Here is a 26,161-nt window from a genome sequence, read left to right as displayed (position 1 = left end):
TTTTTTTTTTCTTTTTGAGACTCTAAGGTAACTCTTAATTTTGCTACAAAAGGATCCTAAATATCTAAAAATCTTTCAAAATATCTTTTCATATTGAACCTTTAAATAAGTCAATTTTATGAGAAACTCTCAAAATTATTTATCTTCAAAAACTTTGAAAGTCTAGATGAAGAGATGAACAATGGTTCAATCAATAACTTCTCAATCAATTAAATGATATACATTATCATTACTCCATATTCGACACTGAACTTATGGAACATTTCTTTTTAACATATTAAAGTGTTCAACATTGAAAATATTGAAAAATAAGTTTGCTGAAAGTTTTCAGAAAATTTTATCTTTCAAGATATTTCAGCTATTTATTGATCATACTGTTATTTTCACACAATTTTTTATGGCTCTCTAAACCTTAGAAAGTTAAGGGGCACAGAGACAGCAGGTATATAAGACCATCTGGGAAAATAGAGTGTGTTTTTGCCCACTTGTCTGTATCTCTAGCACTTTTTTAAAACTCTTATGTCTAAATATGAAAATAAACCTGTAACTGGAATTAACTAAAGCTTGTAACTAACTTCACATTTTATTCTTTCCTTGTTTTCTCTTCACTGTGAACATTTTCTATGAAAAGCTGCACATAAATTATGAAGAGCTTTTGTCATGGTTCTTTCTTTTTTTCATATTTACAATAAATAATCAATGAATGTAAAGGAAAATTAAATATCTCACTAACCCTCAGGTCCCCAAAGTTTATTCTTTGGCTCTATTCATTCTCTAATTGTTAAAAGGGTAGCTAAAAATGGTGGGAAAAAACTCTTGAGATCAATAATTTATATATGTAATGTGTAGACAGTCATTTAAAAAAAAAGACATCATCTTGTGCATATCAAAAGGAAAATGAAGAAGGGAAAGGTTGTTTGAAATAATAACCAAAAAAACAACAACTGTTTTTCTCTAATCCAGAAAAATATTTTCAGTATATTTTGGTGAAATTTCCAAGTCTGTGAGCATTGTAATAACTGTCATTACTGGCAGCAGAATAATGGCAGCAAAAATACTACCTACAGGAGATTGTAAGCAGATGCTGTGTCCTGAACTCTTAGGGTTCCTGCTTTTACAAAAAATGCTTCAAGTCTACTTGGAAAGTTAAAATGTGCAATCATTATTTCAGATTCTGGGCAAAAAGAAGAAAATTGGGAGGAAAATTATTATATCTTTCAGTGAATGTATATTGAGCACTGATTTGATCCTCAGTAAAGTTAAAAGGCGTTGTTTATTTTATTATCTCATTGAGGAGCTAAACATGCACAAGATCAGAAAGAGTGGAGACAGAATGAGAGGTTCCCCAAAAGCCAGGTGGCATAGTCTGAATGAGATCACTGTTAGTTGGAAGCCTTCTCAGACAGAGTAGGACGATGATAAATTCATGTTTTAGACCTGTATGGAAATAGCACATATGCTAGATTATCCTCTTAAAGTCACCCAATACAGGAATTGTGTTCCTCTTCTTTTGTTTTGTAAAGTTTTAATTTACAACCTGAAAATAAAAGAATTTATTCTCTTGGCAAATTGAGTAGATATTTATGTTGTGCTGATCTGGACATTTTGTAAGTAAAATCTATAGTTTAATACTGCAAGTATTTTTAAATTACCATTTAGAGATTTATAATAAGAATTTGATGTTCACAAGTAGTAAAGACTTGAGTCATAGTTCCCAATCTATTTACCAAATAAGCTTACATCTTATTAATGCTCATCTTGTAAATTCATTGAGGCCAGGCACTGCCTTTTTATCTTCATAACCCTCATAGTTCTAACTCAGTGCTCATTAATATTTGAATAATTGTCAATTAACTGTCAAATATGTGATACCAGAAATCCATATATTTTTCTAATTTTCTAGAAGATATTATTGATTTTTAAATGTCCCTACTTTTAGATGGCAGTGTTGATGGAAATATAAAGAAAACAGTACTATTGATTAAAACAAGTTTAAAACCAACATCATTTCTACTGGAGCAAGCAATATTTAGATAAGGATAATTCATACATCTTGCTAGTCTTCCTTCTTCAAGTGAACAGTTACAACTTCTTAGAAAATAATGACCAAGTCTTGAGCTTATTTATATTTACCACATTGCCTTCCCATATATTAGGCAGGTGTGTTTTTACTCCAGGTGAAAGCATCTAGCTCTGTTCCAAAAATATAGCTAGTGTCTAAAATCTTCTCATGCCATGAAGAAAGGCTAGTTCCTAGGGTTATAGTTGAATATCCTCCTCTGTAGAACACTCCTTACCAGGTCAGATCATCTTCGCATTCACTGTCTGCCTCACAACACTGAATCCTTTGGACTCCACCCAGATGCCATGGTCCCAAAGTCCCCTCCTTGGAAATACTGTGGTCCGCACTCTGGATTAAAAGTGAATGCACTGAGGGTGAAGGTGGTTCATTGATAGAATTCTCACCTGCCATGTGGGAGACCTAGGTTCGATTCGTGGTCCATGGACTTCCAAAAAAAAATCAACAATTGATGCTTCAATAATTTGATAATCACATGGAAAAAGAATGAAATGTGACCCCACCGTACAGCATACAGATAAAAAAAAAAAAGTGAATGTACTCAAGCTTCAGCTTGACCAAGATAATAGTGTGAGATGCTCCAGGGTGCTTTTCCTCCACAGATCCTTGGATAACTAGCAAAAAACTGGCAAAGCCATCATGCTCAGAACTGCATAAAATAATTAAGAGTTGCCATAATTGAGCAAGTGTCAAATCAAGAAAACAAAACTTTAAAAAACTATAGGACAGGGTAGGCCACAGTGGCTCAGCAGGCAGAGTTCTCACCTTCCATGCCAGAGCCCTGGGTTCAATTCCTGGTGCCTGCCTATGCAAAAAATAACTATAGGACAAACTCATGGCCCCCTTGCTGACCACTCCCCCCCCCCCCACTCTCCCTGGCACAGCAGAACCAGGCTCTGCTTCCATTGTGGGTTCCTGGCCTTGTTCTGGAGGGAGCAGAAACATGCTGTGTGCATACTAGGGTACCTGTGTGTCAGTGCCAGTCCCTAAGGTGACAGCCTGAAACACTGAACCAGGAAGCTTATCACTAGCTTGCTCTCCCAGAACTTGCCCTGCAGGCAGAAGCAACTTTCAAATAGCTAAAGCAGACTAAGAACAATTCAGTTAATGCAGCCTTGGACAAAGGATTACCTGCCTTAAGCCATGGAGAGAGCAGTCAGAGAGGGATAAAATATGTTGCACCAGGAGTTGAGGGGGTATTTGAATTCCTGTCAACAGGGGAATTACATGAGCAAGCACAAGCCCAGGACATGACACAGTCTCAGAAAAGAGAGGACCCTGCATCACTTTCACCTTGGGCTGATATTCTTGATAGGAGGCCTAAACACTGACAGGAAGTGTACCAGCCAAGGCAGGGTCAATTTGCAAAGGCTGTGGATGATGTTTTTTATACTAGTTTTTCTGTTAATTCCTAGCACCCAAGCAAATCTCCATCATATGACTAGCTGATACAAACTTAAGAGACTGATAGCTCAGGGAACTAGGTCCCAGTGTTAACACCTTAAAATATTAAAATGTAATTACAATGTGCCAAAATGTGTACAAGACAAAAAAACAGGACATGTTGTCCAATACAAAGGAACAAGATAAAATCTAGAACCATCAATGAAGAGGCCCTGACTTGGACATACTGGACAAAAATCTTAAAAAATTATCCCCAATGTTCTCAAGGAGATAAAGGAAAACACAGAAGAGGAACTAAAGGATATGACAAAAACAATGAATGAAGAATCTGAGAAACTCAATAAAGCTACAGAAATTTTAAAAAGAAACCAAACAAAAATATACGAGTTGAAGGCTACAATAACGAAATGAAAAATTCCCTAGAGGGTTTAAACAGCAGACTAGAGCGGGCAGAAGAAAAAATGAATAAACTTATTAAATCACTAAGATGATTTAGGCTGAAGAGTGGAAAGAAAAAAAGTGAAAAAAAATGAACAGAGATTAAAAGATCAGTGGGTCATTATCAAGTGTATTAATATATACAATATAGGAGTTCCAGAAGGGTAAGAAAGAGAGAAAGGGGCAGAAGGAATATTCAAAGAAATAATAGCAGAAAACTTCCTAAATTAAAAAGAAAGATATGAATATACATGTTCAGAAACCAAATGAACCCCAAACAGTATAAACTAGAAGAGAACCACACCAGAGACAAATTTATCTACTTGTAGTCTACTTGTCAAAAGCCAAGGATGAGGAGAAAATTCTGAAAGCTGCAAGAGAAAAGAAAATATCTTGTACAACATAGTCCCCAAATCTGTCTCAATTTCTCATCAGAAACTCTGGCAGCAAGATGACATTGGGATGAAATATTTAAAGTGCTGGAAGAAAACAATTGCCATCCAATTGGAAAGACTGTCTCAGAAATAAGGGAGTGATTAAGATATTCCCAGCTAAGTAAAGGTGAGTGAGTTCATCACCACTAAACCTGCCCTACAAGGAGTGCCCAAGGGAGTTCTTCAGACTGAAAGGAGAGGACACTAGACAGTGGGTCAAAGTGACATAAAGAAAGAAAGACCCTGGATAAAGGTGACCATATGAGTAATAAACAATGCCAGTACTATTGTATTATATTTTGGGTATGTAAGTCCACTTTTTACATTTTATAGATTCTGAACTGCAAATGCATAAAAGGTAAATGAAAGTTTATACTTATCGTGCTGGTTTGAAATGATGCATATACCCTAGAAAAGCCATGTTTTAGTCCTAATCCCATTTTGTAAAGGCAGTCATTTCTTCAGTACTGCATGTTTGAAACTGTAATTATATCATCTCCCTGGAGATATGACTCAATCAAGAGTGATTGGTAAACTGGATTAGGTGGAGACGTGTTTCCACCCATTCCGGTGGGCCATGATTAGTTTACTGGAATCTTATAAAAGAGGAAACATTTTGGAGAATGCAGGAGATTCAGAGAGAGTAAAACAGAATGACATAGCCATGAGAAGCACAGAGTCCACCAGCCAGCAACCTTTGGAGATAAAGAAGGAAAACACCTCCCCAGGAGCTTCAAAGAAACAGGAAACCAGGAGAGAAAGCTAGCAGATGATGTCATGTTTGTCATGTGCCTTTCCAGATGAGAGAGAAACCCTGACTGTGTTCGCCATGTGCCTTCTTACTTGAGAGAGAAACCCTGAACTTCATTGGCCTTCTTGAACCAAGGTATCTTTCTCTGGATGCCTTAGATTGGATATTTCTATAGACTTGTTTTAATTGGGACATTTTCTTGGCCTTACAACTATAAACTAAAAACATGTAATTTCCCTTTTTAAAAGCTATTCCGTTTCTGGTATATTGCATTCTGGCAGCTAGCAAACTAGAACACTTAATGGACATGCAATGTATAAAGATGTAATTTGTAACAAGTACAACAAAAAGTTGGAGGGACAGAATAATATAGGAACAGTGTATGTGTATGCTATTGAAGTTAAATTGATATCAAATAATAGTAAAGTAATAGTTATATATTTAGGAGTTTAAATTTAAGCCGCATGGTAACATAAAAAATATATACAAAAGCTTTATACAGAAAGAAATGAGAAGGGACTCAAAATGATCATTTTTGATGACAACAACAAAGAAATGTGAAAGTAGGCATAAACAGAAGAAATGAAGGTCAAGAAAGGTATAAGTCCTACAGAGACAAAAATAGCAAAATGGCAGAAGAAAGTATCCATTATCGGAAGTTACTTAAAATGTAACTAGATTAAACTGTCCAATCAAAAGGCAGAAATTGGCAGAATGGATAAAAAGCATGACCCAATCGTAAGCTATTTACAAATGACTCACTATAAATTCAGCAACACCAGTAGGTTGAAAGTAAAAGGATGGAAGAAAATACACCATGCCGATAGTAACTCAAAGAGAGTTGGGGTAGCTATACCATTATCAGGAAAAATAGACTTTAAGTCAAAAACTGTTATGAAGGACATAAAAGGTCACTATATAATGGTGAAGGGGTCAATTCAACAGGAAGACATAACAATTATAAATATACATGCGTCTAATTACGAAGCCCCAAAATATATGAAGAAAATATGGAGAGATTTGAAGGGAGACATACGTAGCTCCACATGAAGAGTAGGAGACTCCAGCACACTAGTAATGGGTAGACCATCTAGACAGAAGACCAGTAAGGAGCAGAACGTGAGTGATGCTCTAAACCAACCAGACCTAACACATGTATATAAACATTTCACCCGAGAGCCACAGAATACACATTCTCCTCTAGCACACGTAAATCAGCCTGTATGCAGGACAGATCAAATGTTCAGTCACAAAACAAATTTCAAATGTTCAAAAATATTGAACTCATACCATGTGTTTTCCAGTCACAGTGGAATGAAGCTAAAATCAGTAACAGATGAAGAAATTGAAAATGAATAAACATGTGAAAATTAAACAATACACTATTAAACAACCAACGGGTCAAAGGAGAAATCAGAAAAATAGGAAAATCTTGAGGCAAATGAAAATGAAAGCACAATATACCAAACTTATAGGCTGTAGCAGAGTCAGCACCCAGGGAAATTTATAGCTCCAAATGCTTATGTTACAAAAGAAGGAAGATCTCAAATCAGAGACCTAACTTCACAACTAGAGGATATATAAAAAGAAGAGCAAGCTAAACCCAATATATGAAATAAATAAAATACAGAATAAGTAACATTAGAGAGACTCAACAAACCTAAAGTTGGTTCTTTCAAATGATCAATAAAATTGAAAACTCTAAGCTAGACTGACAAGGGGGGAAAAGAAGGAGGATGCAAATTACCAAAATCAGAAACGACATTATTACTGACCCCTTAGAAAAAGGATTATAAGAGGATACTGTGAACCACTGTATGCCCACAGATTAGATAACCTACATGAATGGGCAAATTCCTAGAAGCACAGTAACTACCTTCACTGACTCAGGAAGAAATAGAAGGTCTCAATAGATCAAAAGCAAGTAAAGACATTGGTTAGCAGTCAAAAACCTTCCAACAAAGAAAATCCCAGGAACAGATGGCTTCACTTGTGAATGTTACCAAATATTCCAAGAAGAATGAACACCAATCCTGCTAAAACTCTTTCAAAAACATTGAAGAGGAGAGAACACTTCCTAACTCATTCTATGAAGCCAACAACACTTTCATACCAAAGTCAGATAAAGACACCATAAGAAAAGTACATATCAATCTCCCTTATGAATATAAAAATAAAAATCCTCAACAAAATTTTGGCAAACCAAATCCCACAGCAGATCAAATGAATTATACACATGACGAAGTGGAATTTATCTCAGGTGTACAAAGGTGCCTCAGTATAAGAAAAAGTTAATGTAATACACCATATTAATAGAAAAAAAGGACAAAAATCATGTGATCATTTCAACTGATGCAAAAACAAAATCCTGCACCCCTTCTTAATGAAAACACATGATAAAGGGCATATATATATATAACACACAGCTAACCTCAGGGTCAATAGTGGAAGATCAGAAACAAGAAAAGGATGTCCAGTGTCACCACTGTCATTCAACATTTTACTGGAAGTTACAGTCAAAACAGTTAGGCAAGAAGAAGAAATAAAAGGCATCCACATTGGAAAGGAGAAGTTGAAGTTTCTTAATTTGCTGATGACTTAGTCCTCTGCATGTAAAATCTTGAGAAATCCAAAACAAACCTATTAGATCTAACAAATGAATTCAGCAAAGTGTTGGGGAACAGATCAACATGCAAAAAGTCAGTAGTGTTTTTATACACTTCTAATGAACAATCTGAAGAAGAAATCAAGAAAAAAATACATTTCAATTACAAACTAAAAGAATCATATATCTTGGAGTAAATTGAACCAAAGACTAAATTCTACTCTAAGCAATTTACAGATTCAATGCAATACCAATCAAAATACCAATTGCCTTCTTTGCAGAAAAGGAAAACCAGCCATACAATTGATATGGAAGGTTAAGGAGCCCTGAATAACCAAAACCATCTTGAAAAAGAAGAATGAAGTTGAAGATTTACTCTTCCATGTTTTAGAATGTGTTAAAAACCATAGTAGTCAAAACAGCATGGTGCTGGCACAAGGACAGACATAAAGATAAATGGAATCAAATTGAGAGTTCAGAAATAAATCCTCATTATCTATGACCAATTTAGTTTTTACAAGGCTGCCAAGTCGTTTCAATTGGAAAAGAATAGTCCTTTCAAAAAATGGTGAAAGGAGAGCTGGATATCATTACACAAAAGAATGACCACAGACCTCTACTTCACACTATATAAAAAGTTAACTCAAAATGGATCAAGGACCTAAATGTAAGAATCCAAACTATAAAACTCTAGAAGAAGACACAAGGAAGCATCTTCAGGACCTTGTGGTAGGCAACAATTTCTTGAACTGTTTGCCAAAAGCAAAAGCTATAAAAGTAAAAAATAGGTAAATGGGACTTCAACAAAATCAAAGCTTCTGTGCATCAAATGACTTTATTATGAAAGTAAAAAGACAGCCTCCAGAATGGGGGAATATATTTGGAAACCCTGTATCTATATAATATTCATAACCTGAATTTATAAATAAATCCTTCAACTCAATAACCTGAAGATGAGCAATCCAATTTAAAAATGAGCAAAAGAATGAGATGGATATTTCTCCCTAAAATAAATACAAATGGCCAAAGTTCACATGAAAAGATGCTCATCATCACTAACTATTAGTGAAATGCAATCAAACCCACAATGAGATGCCATTTCACACCTATTAGAATGTCTAATGGTAAAAAAAAAAAAAAAAAAAAGTACAAAAAATGAGTGTGGAAGGGAATGTAGAGAATTAGAAACACTCTTTCATTGTTGCTGAAGTTGTAAAATGGTTTAGTTGCTGTGGAAAACAGTTTGGCGGTTCCTTAGAAAGTTAAACATAAAATTACCATATCACTTGGCAATCCTACTTCTAGGAACATCCAGAAGAATTGAAGGCAGGGATTTGAATCAGTATTTGCACACTGATGTTCATAGAGGAATGAACATCTTTGCCAAAAGATGGAAGGAACCCACATGTCCATCAACAGATGAATGGATAAACAAAATGTGATATCATTCAGCTGTAAAAAGGGATGATATTCTGATACATGCAACAAAATTGATGTACCTTGAAAACGTATGTTGCATGAAATAAGGCAGACATGAAAAGGATAAATATTGTATGAGCTCATTGATATGAAATCATTAGAAAAAGCAAATTCTTAGAGTCAGAAATGAGGATATAGGTTACTAGGGGCTGGGATGATGGCAGGGAATGGGTAGTTAGTGACTAATTGGCCCCAAATTTCTGTCTGGGGTGATGGAAACGTGTAACGGATGGTGATTTGGTGGCACCACATTGTGAGTGTAACTAACCCCACTCAATTTTATACTTGAATGTGGGTAAAGGGGAAAATTTTAGCATTTTGTATGTTACCAGAATAGAAATATAAAAGAAAATGCCATAATACTATGCAACACATATAACAAACCCTAATATAAACCAAGGGTCATAGTTAATATTATAATGATAATTTTTAAAAAGAGTGAACATCTAATAAATATATTTTTCAGACACAAAAACTGCACACAAAGTGAATGTGTTCCATTGACTCCAAGGATTACAATCTAGTACCTTATTTGTTAAATCCCCAATATATCTTATTCTTCCCCAAAACTTTACATGAGAAGGCTTTGCACATTGCTAATGTTTCCTAATTTATTATATAATTTAAATTTACAGAAATTGGAGTGATTTTGAACTTTCAATAACCTAAAAATTGAACGTCCATGTATTTCAGCAATGTAAAGATTGTGGAAAGAAATAGAAATGGAATTTAGAATTTTGTCAACATTCCTTAAAGTTCTCAGTGGAAATGCTTAATTCATAGCTTAATCCTGAGTTTACTGGATTTATATGAGACCAATTACCTTTTAAGTACAATGTAATTGTATTTTTAAATCAAGCATAATGGCTTTGAAAATTATACTACAGAGAATGGTGGTTACTTTAAACAAAGACCATGCCCCAGAAAAATAAATTGTTCCCCTTTTATCTTTGAATAATAGTATTAAACGAAGCAAAGAAGTGTCCATAATAGAAATTAGGAACCATTGTGAGAAACCCCATTACAACCATTTTGGAAAAGTATATATAGTATTTTTAAAAGGAAATAAAACTTTATAGGAAAACAATATAGGTAAGACTAAAAGTGTGTTGATTTTTCTTATCAGGGAACATGTGTGTGTGTACTCAGCACTATTAATGCATTTATACGTAAACCCTAAGGTTATTTTGTCCTGAGATATTAATTTAGTCAGTAGACACAATAAATCCTTAAAACTAAAAAAACAAAAAGTTTCTGTTTAGAGCAGCACAGTTCTTTGTATGCTTTCCAAGTTGTGTTAGCTTCCTTCTTTTTCCCTCTACTTTGGTGAGACTTTTGTAAATTCTTGGGCAAAGGAACAGTGTCTTAAGTACTTCAGAATCCCCCATTCATGTAGCATGGGTGCCTGGCACATGTGGAAGGGGGAGGTCCATTTACTGATTTACCACTCAAAGAACTTGTGAGGTGTTTGGTTGAGGGAGCCAAAATATTACCACTCTCTTCATCAGCCTTGAGTTTACATTACATTAAAGAAAGTATCTAAGATGCAAACAAATAGGATACTTTCCCTTTCAACTTTCTGTCACATTTGTAACTAAATAGTTTCCTCACATAGTGCTTTACAGTAGTGATACACCCAGCACAGATCTGGGTTAAAAGAATTAGTATGACATGTAATGTGCGCTATGAGGTTATGATGCTTTCTAAACACCGTGTGGTTTGGTTTGCTAGGCTTTCCATGACATAGCACTGCAAATTTTATTGTCTCTTTCTGGAGGCTGGAAGTCTAAAATCAAGATGTCAGGAGAGCTATGCTGTCTCTGATGTCTCTACAGAAGAATCTGATCCATGCCTCGTCTAGCTTCTGGCAGTAGCCTGCAATCTTTGACATTCCTTGACTGAGGTATAGCTCACTCTCTGTCTCTGTCATTACATGTCTCTCTCTCTCCGCCTCCTTCCCCCGTCCCTCCTTTCATCCCACTCTTCACTCTCCGTCCCTCTCCCCTTCTTATAAGGAAACCAGCCATATTGGATTAAGACTCCATCCTGCTATAGTAAGACCTCATTTTAACTTGCCTACTTCCATCTGTAAAGACCCTGTTTCCAAATAAGGTCAGATTCTAAGGTACTGGGGATTAGGACTCCAGTATATCATTTTTGGGAGCACAATTCAACCCTAACACTATAATGGTTGAAGATATTTATATCTTCCATTTTTTGATGGCTTTCTGTGTACTAGGCAGTGTTCAAGGCATCAGCCATCTGTTGTTGACAATTTTATTTGATTTGTCTGCTGTCTGAAGTGCTAATATTTAATTCAGATATAGCTATTTTGTTCCTTACCAGTTATGCAGTAAGGGAAATTGAAATATTCTGAACAAAGATAAGAAATGCATACAGTTACTGCATAGTTAACCATATGCTGCAATAAAATCATATTTCAAATAATCTTTGTCACACCAAAGTTCAGCCTAAAGACTTGTGACCTTAGTGATAAGGTGTTATTTTTATATAATCAGTCTGAATTAATAGCACTTGGCAATCATTTCTAATTGGGGTAATTTTCCATTTAGTTTTCTGCTGGAGTGAGGGAATAGAGATGGGATCTGAAAATAGGATAATACAATTTCAAGACGCGTGGGCTTATTAAGGGAAGAGGGATGAATCTTTGCTTTATTTCAGTGAAAACTGGGGACTAAAAAGCAATCTACAATTGGAAAATAAATTTTAATGAAGTCAGACACAAAGCCTGTAGACAAGGCAAATATATTGATTAAAAACCGTTTGGAAGGGCGCATGCGTGGTTCAGGGGTAGACATCTCACCTGCCGTGTGGGAGACTGTTCTAGTTTGCTAGCTGCCAGAATACAACACACCAGAAGACGGATTAGCTTTTAATAAAAGGGGATTTATTTCATTAGTTCTTCAGAGGAAAGCCAGCTAACTTGCAACTGAGGTTCTTTCTTACGTGGGAAGGCACAGGGTGGTCTCTGTTGGCCTTCTCTTCAGGCCTCTGGGTTCCAACAACTTTCCCTGGGGTGATTTCTTTTTGTACCTCCAAAGGCCTGGGCTGAGCTGCGAGTGCTGAGATGAGGTATGCTGAGCTGCTTAGCTGTGCTACACGTTGAACTCTCTCATTAAGCACCAGCTAATTAAGTCAAACATCATTCATTGCAGCAGCACGCCTCCTAGCCGACTGCAGATATAATCAGGAACAGATGAGGTTCACATACCATTGGCTCATGGCCACAGCAACAGGACTAGGTGCCTTCACCTGGCCAAGTTGACAACTGACTCTAACTACCACAGAGACCCTGGTTCAATTCCTGGCCCGTGCACCACTCCCAACAAAACAAAAAGTTGTGAGCAAAATTCCCTATGATATACATATCACATATCTGCCTCTCTGTGTGTGGATAGAAATATATAGAAATATATGTATGTTTTAGACACACAAAAAACAAAACTTTAAAAAAATAACTGTTTCAAAGCAAGCAGCAAATGCAGTACAGTTAGATCAGTCACTGTGATGTTTGCTGTCATGGAGCAGCACTGGTCGGTGACAGCAGAATTCCTCTCGTCTTGTTGGGTTCCCCAAGGGCCAAGGCAAATGGCTGAGCATTAGGCTGAATTTTCTGTTCACTGTTCCTTAATCTTTGTAATTGCGTTTCTTTTTATATTATACAGGGCTTCTTATCATTAACATATAAGTTAAATAATCTAAGAAAAAAATCATCAGATTTTATTCGCTGCAAATGAGAGAACAGTCACCACCACTGCATCTGAGTGCTTACCATGTGGCCAGCTCTTTTGTGACTTTTGCATGGATTAGCTAATTTAATTCTTACACTAGCCTTTTGAAGTGGATGCATTTAAAGCAGACCTGGCGACAAGGACTTGGGTACAGGTGTTATTTGGAAGGTGATTGGAAAAGTGAGACAACAGAGTATGTTAATAGTGACCCACTGTCACGGGTCAGTGACGCTCAGTCCCCGGGGGACTCTGAGACGCTGTGGAACATACTTTAGAAAAGGCTCACAAAGGCCACGGGGGCTGAGGTTTCAACCCACAACCCCCTTGATGGTTGGAAGGCTTTATGGACCCTAAGATCATATTCTTAAAGCTAATTCATTCCTGGGGTGTGGCCCTACTGTGGATGGGCCCTTTTGATTAGCTCGTTTCCGTTGAGGCATACCACACCTGTGTCTTAATCTGCTCAGTGGAGTCCTTCATAAGAAGACGAAATTCAGAAAAATAGAACAGAAGCTGAGAGAGAAAGAGAGAATGCCACAGAAACAGAGAGGAGCTCACTGAACCAGAAGCTGGAAGCAGCAAAGCCTGGAAGAGGAGAGGCCAGCGGATGCCACCCTGTGCCATCTGACACAGGAGCCCTGGAATCATCTGACGTCGCCTTGATCTGATCATTTTCGTGGCCCCAGAACTGTAAGCTTGTAAGCTAATAAAGCCCCATTGTTAAATGCCAGCTCATTCCTGGTATATTGCACTTCAGCAGCTTTAGCAAACTAAAATAAAAAACTCCCTTCTATACTGGTGGAGGGCTGCTCCCTGGAGGCTAACTTCGCACACCTCCAACCGGCCTCCTGTCTGGGCACAGTACTTTCCACACAGCCTGAGAAGGAGCAGGAGCCTGTCCAGGAAGACTGTGATGTGGGGAGAGCACCCACAGCCGTTCATAGGGGGGTGGGGACAACTGTGACTCACCCCACAGCCTCCCATCTGCAGCAGGCCTTCGTAGGCATATAGGAAATGGAAATCTTGTCTGCTGTTAAGTTATATTGTGACTTCAAAACTTTTGCCACAAAGTTTTTTGGTTTTGTTTTTTTTTTACAATCATACCTATTTTAAGTATTCCATGTCATAAATAATAGTATTAATAGCACAATGTTTGTGTTTAGGGGTAGGCTTAACCTTTTGTGCTGTCTCTTACTGTCAGCATTCAGCCTTTCATCTCTGCTATGGAGGCTTTAGGTAGAAAGAAATTTCGGAAAATAATTTCCTTGGAGAGAAAATGCATTATTTTAACAGTAACATATAAAGTCTGAAAATATTCTTTAAGCATCTCAAAGTACATGGTAGTTATTTCAGCTTTGCTCTGAATCTTTAAATCTTTGTATTTGGAAATTTTCTGAATTGTGTAGTTACAGCCAAAGTTTTTCAAAACTCACTTGCCATGACAGCAAAATTTGGTTTAATCCAGTTAAGCATAATATGTACATAAATTTGTTTTTCCTCCCCCTAAAAGGGATAGAAGGAAAATACATTTGTCTAAATGTGCATATAGATAGAAGACTGGCAGAATGTATGGATTACCCTTATCTAAATACTGCTTTCTTCTATAGAAAGAGAGCAGACCTTACATTTATTTTAATTGTATGGCTTTGCTCATATCTTCATCAACACTATCAGCTAAAAGGCAGGGACAGTTTTTAATCAATGCTATCTTCTAGAAAACAAGATAACAAGTATATGGGTTTCAGGTACCATGTATTTGACAGTTAATTGACTTAATTATTCAATTATTCATGAACTCTGAGTTAGAGCTCTGAGGTTACAAAGTTATAAAGGCAGTGCTTATAATAGAACAGCTTTGATAAGTTCTGTTATATTAGAGCAGAAGAGAATAGCTTTGATATGTTTCATTGGTAATTACATTGAAGAAATAATGACACTTTTTAATAGTACAACTTTAAATTTTAATTTAAGAAATATTTGCAGTATTCAACTCCAGATTTTATTTATTAGAAGCCAGAACAGCAAATCATAAATATCCAATTTGCCAAGAGAATGAACAAATAACATTATTTTATTTTCAAGTTGTCAAATATGACCTAAAAACAAGAATACGTTTTCTATATTGAGAGATTTTTTGGAGATTAACCTAGCTTATATGCTATTACCAGTCTAAAATATGAATTTTATTATGATACTTTGGTATGCGTATGTGGTTATGAAGGGCAGTGGAAGGTATTCGAAGATGCTTAAGCTCTTGTTCCATTGTAGAGAAGTTCTGTGTAGCTCTTTTCCTTCTCTTCTGCTCAAAGGAAGAAAGTAGAGAAGAAAAGCAGTTTATTCTTCTCCATCCCTCTCCTTGTCCTACTTAAAGTAATTTTTCCTCTGCTAATCTCTGAAGTTAATTGAAAATGGAAATTAGTTACTGAGAGAAGATGCCCAGATGGATTATGATGGAGAATTATGCTTGAAAAGAGGACAAAAGTTCCTCTATGGACTAGATACTCTCTAAATATCTCTAAATTTGAGAATTATTTTCATGTACTGGCATTAAAAATAAATTAAATGTGTCTTATAGCTTCTCCTACCTGCTTATGAGTCCCAATTAGTAGACTATGTTAAACTTTCTTACTAAATTTGGAAGCTACCTCAGAATCTTTCTCTACCGTCTCCAGCAGCCACTGCCTACAATGAACTTTGACAAGGACAGGTGTAACCCATTTAGCATCCTGCACTAAAAGTCCACTTGCTGAGGCAGGGACCATGTGCTGATGTGTCACACACTCTCCATAAATAAACCATGCATAACTGATATACCCTGTCTCGCTCAAATAAGGTCATGTCTATGAGACTACTTGGGAATGTATCATTGAAACACATGAAACATCAGAGGATTATTTTATAATCAAGGACTAACCCTATCATGCACACCTAATTGTAGAAGGCATTCGAAGAAGGGAAGAGATTACTAGGTCTTCTTGTTCTTTCTTCTCAGCATTATCAACCATGCCCTTGCTGAGTGCTGAGGTGACTATTCTAGGTTTTGTCTGAGGAGAGATGTATGGGCCTGTCTTCAATTTGTAGTTTTAAATTTAAAATATAAGGCTTTGGTACATGTATACTATCTATCTATCTATCTATCTATCTATCTATCTATCTATCTATATGTATATATATATATATATATATGTATAAACTACATAATGAAATCATTAGATCAAGACTTGCACAAATAATAAAAAAGTGTATCTCCATGGGCATGTCTGTGGCAAGAAGTTCATTGATAAAATCATGATGCAAAGAATGACAGTGACATGAAGAGAGACAGAATGACTTTCACCAGGGCACTATGTGATCTACATATATAAGGATAAAGAAAGGGTACAGGAGATCTAACTTTTGTTGAGTTCCTGTTATGTGCTGGGTAGAGTAATTGTCACTTCACATACTTTATTTCACTTATCATAGTCACGAGGAATATTACTTATACTCATTTTATGTATGGAAGCAAGGTCATGGAACTACTTTATGATAGGTCCATCCAGCTCAGGCTGTCTGCTCCCGCCAAATGAAGGAAAGCATCAAAAGAATGGGGTGGGGGTGGCTCATCGTGAAGCATGGAAGTTAGGAAGCACAAAGGCAGGTGTTGGAAGGGACTGATCATGCACTGGTCAGGTAGAACTGCCCAAAGTGGACTTGAGGTCTTATGGAAAAATGTTAACTGATCTCAGAAAAAAGTGGACAGCCTAAAATCTTTGCCTGGGACTTGCCCTTTGCAGACCACCAGACCCTGATAACTTGTGCAGAGGAGAGAGGTCCAGAGAGCCAATATGGACATCAGAAGCGCTCAGCAGACCTATCCTGAGAGCTAGGATAGTCCAGTCCGACAAAGCTGATGCCACTGAACACTTTGATCATATCCTTGAACCATGCCTAGAGTTCTTTAAGAAAGAAATACCAGGGCTTCAATCACAATAAATAAATAAGGGTCTCTGGGGATCAGTTTGAGGCATTGGTATTCTTTTTCTGTTAGTCCTCAGATGGTTTGAATATGCAGCTGTTGAAAACAATTGCTCTAGCTTAATTCATTCTGGCTAATATAAAATATAGAATATTTTATGCCTTAATTACTTTTGAGTTAGCTTTCCATATTACAGTACTTGTGAGTTAGCTTTTTGTGAGTTTGACCTCCTAGTCTAATCTCAAATATTTTGATGTTACTGCAGTAGGGAATCAGACCTGCATCGTGGTTAAGTTTTCCAAGGCCACAGCATTTCCTGAGACCTCTAGAGCTGTACTGCCCAGTATGATCTTCTAACCACCTGTGGGTATTTAAATTTAAATTAATTAAAATGAATAAAATTTAAAATTGTTTCTGAGTTATACTAGCCATGTTTCAGCTGCACAGGGGTATATGTGGCTAGAGGCTACTGTATCAGACAGCGCAAATATACATATTTCCCTCAACTCAGAAAGTCTGTTTAACAGCCCTAGAAGTCCAACCCGACTCGCCTGGTCCCTTCATTCAAAATGTGTGATATTCTTTACCTCTTCTAAAATCCCTTTACCCTCCATTTGATATATTAAATTACCCTTTATCTGATGTAGAAATAGAGAAGTAAAGGTATTTAGAGTCAGGCCAACACATCATTGAGAGTGCAGGAGAGTAAATGTTGGAATTTTTCCAGATTAGGTAGAGCTGGCTAAATAAGGTCTCAGCCTTCCGGTAGTGCTGTGGTTTTATATCTTTGTGTATCTTCCCTATTAACAAATATTTGTCTTACAAAGTCATAAAATGACTTGCAGTATGTAAATACATCATAACAACAAGGGTTCAATTCACTTTCACAATTTATTTGTATGGTCCGTATGTTTACAGTCTACTTTCTTTTTTTTTTTTCCAGTTAGAGAAAGGAAATAATCAATAACTTGCTAATTAACAACTCAAGTTACTGAGTGATTAAAATGTCAGCTTTTGGAACTTTGAGAACTGACCCTGTTTTTAGTGAAAATAGTTGGGAACAGAGACATTCTTAACTAAAATTAAGGCAGGAAGAATGTGATGTCTTATAGTCTTCGTATAGACCATTGAAGCAGGTGTTAGAAGGCCTGGGAATTACATCTTTGCTTTAGTATTTGTGAGGCTTAGCTTTAAGAAAAAATCTCCTACCTCTTCTCAGCCTTATTTTCCTAATTGATCAAGCCAAAATAATGTAATACCAATTCTACCTATCTCTCAGAGTTGTCATGAGAAACACATAAGATTTTGGGTTAAGTGCTTTTAGGACTTGATAAAACCATAGATCATTATTATCGGGTCTGCAGTTTCCTGTCCTTCCTACAGGCACCTAGTGTCCCCCTTTTCCTATTATCCACTTCAGATATTTAAAAAGTGTCCAGACATCTTGACTTTTCTGTATAAATTTGAAGCAGGGAATATACATCTTAAAAGAGAGATAGGATGCAAGTATTGGAATTTTGTATTCAAATTAAGTGGGGCTAGCAAAAAGGTTAAAAATAAATAAGCAAACAAATAATAAATAAGAACAGATATCAGTAATGTGAAAACTAAATAAGGATTATGAGGATGTAGTGAAATACTTCTTAACTGCCTGGTCCTTCTTTCTAATTACACAAATGTCCACCTAGACCTTAAGTTTTAAAAGAAAAAGGCAGGCCACGGTGGCTCAGCAGGCAGAGTTCTCGCCTGCCATGCTGGTGACCCTACTTCAATTCCTGCTGCCTGCCCATGCAAAAAAAAAGAAAAAGTCACATAAGTCATATGGAAAAAAGAAACAACGAAATGCCGAGAATGGTTTTGATACAGGTCACGATCTCTTGTAAATTCCTAAGCTAGATGATGGTGAATTAGAAGGTAAATAGTATATTTACTCTAATGATTTAATATACATTTCTTCCAGCATATTTTGAATTGCACACCCATTGAGTACAGAGTGAGCAGCAGAAAAAAAGCAGCCTATTTTGCAGAGAAAACAATATTTCCACAAATTTCCAGCTCCTTTAGTACCCTTGGAGGAACAGTTTATGTTTCTAAACATTTCATTATGTTACTGACAAAACAGAGGAAAAAATATAGATGTTTCCACTTTTCTATTTGTATCACACCTATTGAAAAATAACACCTGTGATCTCCGGAAGCTTGTTTCCCGGCTGAAGACATAAGGCCTCTGGGACTGTGGTGGCCAATTAGTAGGTGTTCGCACAAATGTGTCTCTGATCAAAATACCTAGACTCATTTGAGAATTCCTAGTTTCTATCCCGTGATGAATTGGGTGGCCTAAGAAGCCTAAGGAAGATTGTAAGTTAAAATGAAGTGATAATCCTAAGGAAAACCTAGGGTAATATATACGATCCTACAAAGGTTCCATGCACTAGAGTAACTTCCCAGAAACCTGCAACCTCCAGATGGATCCCTGGACCAGGTAAGTCCTGAAACCTAGCCCAGCCTCTCCAGAACATCAGATAGTTCCATCTCCCTACCCCATATTATTGAGAGCCTCTTCCAACATGAAAAAGTTAGGGTTTAATAAATGAATGTGATTGCTGAATCATATCTCTTTTAGTCTCCAGTATCTTAGAACAGCTAGAAGCAAAAACCTGAAATTGTGGAATTGTAACCCATACCAAACTCTGAAATCTGTTCTACAAGTAATTGTTGTGCTGTGCTTTGAAATTTATTGCTTTTTGGTATATATGTTATTTTTCACAAAAAAGAAAAAAATGATGATAAAAATATATATGTATTCCCTCTAGCCTCCGATGTTCTGGAGCAGCTAGAAGGAAAAATCTGAGAGGATCGTATGGTAGCACATGACACACTCTGGGATCTGTCCTGTTGAAAGGTGCTTTGGAAACTATTGCTTTTTCTTTGTTTCTTTTATATATATGTTACATTATACAATTAAAAATAAATTTTAAAAAATGAAGGGATATTACTTCATTAGGAGCCAGGTATGTCTATTGGGACTCAAATATCAGCCCTGTGTTTATTCCACTGGGAGAAAAAGACAAAAACGAGAAATATTTTTTGTTTAATAACATTGTTTAGAGTTTCACTTATTTAAAATAAATGTTTGTTGTTGAAATTTTTAAATGCAGATAGTCTAAAACAAATATGCCCCAGATCCCACCTTTGAGAGAAGAAAAAAAAGTCTTCCCAGTCTCTAATATTTTCATATTTTTTCTCTGTGCTTTTATGAGACAGAATTCATACTGTAGGTACTGCTTTGCAATCTATGTTGTTACTTAAAATATTATGACTGTTTTCCTTGTCATAAAATAGTTTAATATAATATTGTTTTAGTGTCTTTGTAGTTTTCCATTTTATGGATATAGAACTATTTGTTTAATGAATCCTTTGGATGTTGGGCATTTACATGGGTTCTATTATATTACTAATATAAAATGTTGTGATGAACATGCAGGTTAATTCCTTGCATATATTTCAGTTATTTCCTTAGGATAAACTTTTAGGAGAAGACCTGTTGGGTTGTCTAGTTCACATGTTTTTAAGGTCTTTGATACTTACTGCTGACTCACTTTCAGGAACTTTCCGTCTCTGTCGGTGGTACATGAGCATGCCTGGTGGAATACTGAACCTTTGCTAACACTGTGGATAGTATCATTTTTCTCTTAGCCTTGGACAATTTTACTGATTTAAAAAAAACTGTTATTGTTTTATTTCATGTTCTTTTGTAACTCTTCCATGTTTGTTGAACACTGTTGTTTCTATTTTTAAAGCATATCTACTCACATCACACTCTGACACAATAAAAGGATTTCCCCCTCTTGGCCTTGGATGCCTGTGGGCTTACAGTACAGGCAGAACTGAGAACACAATGGAGAAGAAAGGGGTAGGATTTAGAGAAAGAAGAAAATAGGGCTGTGGAAAGGCAGACAGTGCAGTGCAGCCTTTGGGCGAAGAACGCATGCTGTGCAATGTAACTGCTTGTAGTGATCTATGATCAGCATGTGGGAGCTGAAAGCAGCCCCTGTGCAATCGCTGCAAGAAACAATTTCTACTTTATCTCTAGAGACAAGGACTAAACAATTTAAGTGAAGATGCGCTGATGTACCTACAGTTGACAACCCAGAATATTAGTTAAGAACTTAAATACTGGAGCCAGAGTTCAAATCCTACCATTGATTTTTACTGTGTGACTTTGAGCAAGTTACTTAGCTTGTTTCCTCAGTGGTAAAATGGAATGATAGTGCTAATTCATAGGGTTGTTCTGAAGATTAAATGAGTTGATAAGTATCGAGTGCATGGTACAGTGTCTGGTATATACTGATAAGTAAGTGTTTGTTAAATGAACTTGTTTAAGTACCTGGGATGATACATAAAGATACTGGAAAAATGTTAGCTGAATATGTCTACCTAATTAAAAGCAACAAATATATAAATGTGGCAGATTTAGACAATGGAAATTCTAGACATTAGAGAAGAAGTTTTTTAAAAAGTAAAATCATAAATGTCATACAAATACAAAATGACCAATATCAGTGATTTTATTCAACTAATTATTAATGAAGGAACCAATAAGATATAACAACTAGTTCAAAGCAGAATCCAAAGAACAGACAAATACATGGGTAAAGCATGTTGACGTGAATTTGCTAATAGGGGCAAGCTGGCCTCTTCCATAGGACATACATTTATTTCACGTCCACCAGACAAAAATTCATTTAGCATATCTGTGGACAAGAATCGTTTGCTACTATCAGTCTTCTACAACTTACAGAATTGTAAAGCAGCTCATGAAAAATGAGGAATACAGACCCCTGTAGCATCAGATTGTCAAAAGGGTCCCCAACACCACCTATGGAAAGAATATTTTGCAAAATTTCAAAGATGTTCACAATTTTTCCTGATTAAGGGAGGGTAGAACTGATTTTAAGTCACTGAAATGACATTAAAGGAACCTGTGCTGGAATCCCAGTGTCAACCTTCTTCAGCTCCATGAAACGATCACTTTACCTCTCTGAACATCAGGGAACTTTTCTGTAAAACCAGGAGAATGATTCTAATTCGTGGGTCTCATGTAAGGATGAAATAATATGTATCTAAAGTGCCCGATGCAATGTTTGGCTCAGGGTAGACTCTCAGCAGTAATTATCTCTGTACTAAGTGTAATTAGCTAATCAACCAAAGAATAATCTCTCAGCTTCTGCCACACCAAACAACCTAGATAGAAGTTACATACTAAGACTATGGAGAAGGAATATGAACGGCCCATGGGGAGCCCCAGCCTGCTTAGAGAAGGGACATGGAGAAATAGCGCAGACTTGATAACATCCAGCTCTGGAATCCTTGGAATCCAGAGAGAGGAGTTTGGCTCTGAATGGGAGCATATGAGTAGAATCATCTAGAATGCAGATTCCTGGTCCCTCACCCTGGATCTGTTGACTTAATAGCTGACAATTGGGCCAAAGAATCTATATTTTTATCAAGTTACCCAAATGTTCCTTAAGCACAGTGAAGTTGAAGAACCGCAGCTGCAGGCAATATAATTCTTGACATGGGGTCTTGTTCTAAAAACATAGAGGTGATGTGAAGTAAGGGACCCTCTCAGAAGTGTATGTGGTACTGTTAGGGAGGAAGATGAGGTGAGACTGAAGGCAATAGGGAATTCATGGGGGTAACTATAACCTATGCTGGTGGCCTTCATTTGGTTTGGAAAAGAGGAATAGACAGGACTTGATGACTCTAACATTATCATAAAAAGATATTGAATACTAAGTAGCTGGGTATTCAAAGGGAAGGAGAGCAAGTATTCAAAAATGACCACATGATTTAAACGTTTTTAAGTCCAAGTGAGTAGGAAGTAAAGATACACTGACACTAATGAAGAATTGAGAACACCCAGAAAGGAAAATTCAGTTTGGCACATATAGATGATGTGCCTATTTTAAGTGGAAACTTAAAAAATAATTGAAGGGAAAGGAGGGACCTTCAAGCTTGAGTGAAAGTGTGGTGAAACAGTAGGTGAAGTTTTTATGAAACATCCTCAATTAAGGCCTCTCTGTTTTCCTACCTTTTTCAATAGTCAAAAATGTATGTTTTTTCATATACAAAGGTTTACATGAACAAAATGCTAATGACTTGAGCAACCTAAATCAAAGTGTTTTCAACATTGGCATGATCCTACCCTTAGAAAAAAAGAAAAGCTATATTTACAGTTCATTTCAAAGTTCAAAATGTACAACACAGTTGATGAAGTAAGCATAATTAATATCCTCCTTTGAGGCAGAATGCAAAGTCTTTGAGGGTTGAGCAAGGTGATTAGAAACTCATTTGTATACCTGTTGAGGTATTTGGTAGATGCTTAATTGTAAAAGGATCCTTAGGGATAACTGATAATATATAGCATCCCCAATCTGTTCACTCTGTTCCTCGTGAATCATTTGAGTTAAGTCCTAATATGCTACAGTCCTTCGAGAGGCTAATTAAGACCATTGGTTAATATGGGAATTGTCTGAAAATTAAAAGCAATAGTGTTTGCCCAAAGTCCCAGGCTCAGCTGTCCTGCTGGATGACTTTCCTGTGATAGATGAGCCCTTAACCTCAACTGTCAAATTCAAACTCTACTGCTTGGTTGGAGTAGAAATATGAAAGGGAACGTGAGGAGACCTGTTATGGCTATTATAAGACGTATATACCTCTACAAAGGTAAAAATATTTTTAAAAATAAAAAGCTTTTGGTTGCAAGTGTTTTAATTTGATGTTACTTTGAATGGCAAAAGCAAAACTATATTACAATCATTTAGCATGTACAATAATTTTATAGTTTTATTGATCACTGTGTAAACAAAAAGATGGGCATGATCCCAGAGGAGGTAATTCTTTAATATATTTATAAATTCGAAGTTGTGCCCATGTTCCTGCAAAGGTTAAAATCATGTACATTTTTATTGTTGTCTTATGTTCTTTAGTATTTATTTTCATGTAATGTATGAGGAATACTGAATATAAAATATATTATTCAAGGAATTTAACTGTATATTAAGTATTTGTTGAATCTCAATGAATATCGTCTTTGCATTTCTGAACTTGAATTTATATTATGTTATAAAACTCACATTATTTAAAATAAGCTTATATTTTATTCCTATCTTTAACACTCTGTGATATTTGTGACAATTACTTAACCCTATGGTAAGAAAATTGGCAGTAAAATATATTATTTATTTTATATAAATATAAATATAAAGTACTGTTTTATTGATGCTAAATGAATAAACCAAACTGCTTTTGAATAACATAGCTTAAATAACATATAGTAAATTTTAAAGTGCTTCGTAGACATTTATTTTGGGACTTTGATGCACAGAAATTCAGGGCAGATTCATATCCACTTTCTACCAAATACTTTACTTGAACTTCTGAATTGCATCATATATGCAAATGGTAAATACATACATTGATTTATTTAGTCAGACATTTAGTCAGTCATTCAACAGATACCTATTGAACATATACTGTGCCCTAGGTTATGATACAGCAGGATTATTGTCATCAAGAACTTGTACTATAGATAGGCTGTAATATGTTGATAATGATGATTGTACTCTCAAATAGTAAACTTGATCCAAGTATTTGTAATAATAAACTAATAAAACCTGTAGATTATTTCTAGAAGCAGAGGTCACAGAGGAAATTCTGTTGCATAACTAAACTTAGAACTCATATTTTAGTTAAATACTGCTAATTTCCAAAAATTTAGGAACCTTAGCTTTCAAGTTTCGGATTTTTGCTTTCTTTGAAATTCATATCACCAGCAAACTCAGATTTGTTTACTTAACGTCATTGATTGATTTGACCCACAGAAAAAGACCTTATATATGAGTTGATGAGAATGTGTTTGAGTGTGGTAATTCTGTTGCAAATATTTTATAATCTGTGTCTTTATAAAAGCAAGATATTTTACTGTTTTTTACAATTCCACATATCCTTTAAGGAGAGGTCATTTTCTTTTATTCTTTGTTTATTTTTTTTTCAGGTATTAGGGAAAAAGCCAGAGCTTCGGGATGGAGAAGAAGATGATGACACAGTGGCTGACATAACTAATAGGAAGATGGCGAAACTTTACATGGTGAGTTCACTGTCATCCAGTCTTCATTTTACTGGGCTGGCCCTGGGTGGGGAACCCTGTACCAGGAAGGTTGCCTTCTGCTATGGTTGACAATTTCCTTATGGCCCTCAAACAGAACAGTGTAGGTTGAATAGGTTCTTTGCTCTTGTATGTTTATTAGAAGCACCCATTTTAATACTTTTTTATCTTTATTAAAAACGAATAAATAATAAGTGAAGCTATTGTTATGAAACATAAAATTTGTACATCATTGTTGTGCTAATTTGGAATAACATGTTTTGAGATACAGCTTCCAATAAAATGTTTCCTTTACAGAGTTAAAAGTGCTTTACAAATATTTTCTTACAATTCTTGAGATTACACAAATTTTCACCTTATTTAAAACTGTCTGTTCAGCCAGGAGGAAGCCTTTTTTGTTACAAGATGACAAAGCTAGTGAGTTGACATGTGGAAGGAAAAGGGTGAAAACGGCTTTGGGTATTGCTTGACCTGGTTCCATGTCAGCTCTGCAGCTAATGACCAGCTCTGTGACCTTGGGCAAAATATAACCATTCTGAGACTTAGTTTCCTAACCTAAGAAAAAATATATATAAATTAGATGATTTCTAGGCTCCTTCCAGCTCTATAATTTTTTATTTTATGGTTGGTAAAGGCAACAAGAGCCACTAGATCCACCAGTTAAAAAAAGACTGTTAATAAGGACTCTTCACATACCCTCCCCTTGCGACTCTCTAAGCGTGTGGCATGGAGCGGCTGCGTCCCTGCAGAAGGGTGTCATCCTTTCATCGCCAACAGGAAGGCATTGGATTTGCAGCTCTTCAAGGAAACTTCTAGCTTAGAAACGCTCTGATTTTAAATGATGATCTAGTTACTGAAGAAACTTTTTGGGAAAATGACTGAGAAGGGAGTACAGGACTCACTCCTCTTATTTAAAAACAGCTAGTGGACAGGCAGAAACTGACTGGAACAGCTGTGCTGGGGCTCCAGACTCCCAGAACCACCCAGAGAAGAACAGGTGAGGAGGCTGAGAAGCAGCACTACAGAGCTAAATACTCGCTCCACGACAGCTGCCGGCATTTAGTCCCCAGGTGTGAACTGAGCCACCTCA

General features: G+C 36.2%; 1 protein-coding gene across 2 annotated transcripts in view; it reads left to right on the top strand.

The window, feature by feature from the left end:
* Positions 1–26,161, top strand: part of SCIN (scinderin) — a 97,929-nt gene that overhangs the window by 35,377 nt on the left and 36,391 nt on the right. For both annotated transcript variants that reach the window (XM_077122675.1, XM_077122669.1), the window contains exon 5: positions 24,961–25,053. In XM_077122675.1, coding sequence (XP_076978790.1) covers positions 24,961–25,053 — 93 coding nt within the window. The remainder of the gene's footprint in view (positions 1–24,960; positions 25,054–26,161) is intronic.

This window comes from Tamandua tetradactyla, chromosome 1 (genome assembly GCF_023851605.1).
Source record: "Tamandua tetradactyla isolate mTamTet1 chromosome 1, mTamTet1.pri, whole genome shotgun sequence".
NCBI classification, from domain to species: Eukaryota; Metazoa; Chordata; class Mammalia; order Pilosa; family Myrmecophagidae; genus Tamandua; species Tamandua tetradactyla.
Note: the sequence above shows the minus strand (reverse complement) of the source record. Positions and strands in the feature narration are given on the sequence as shown.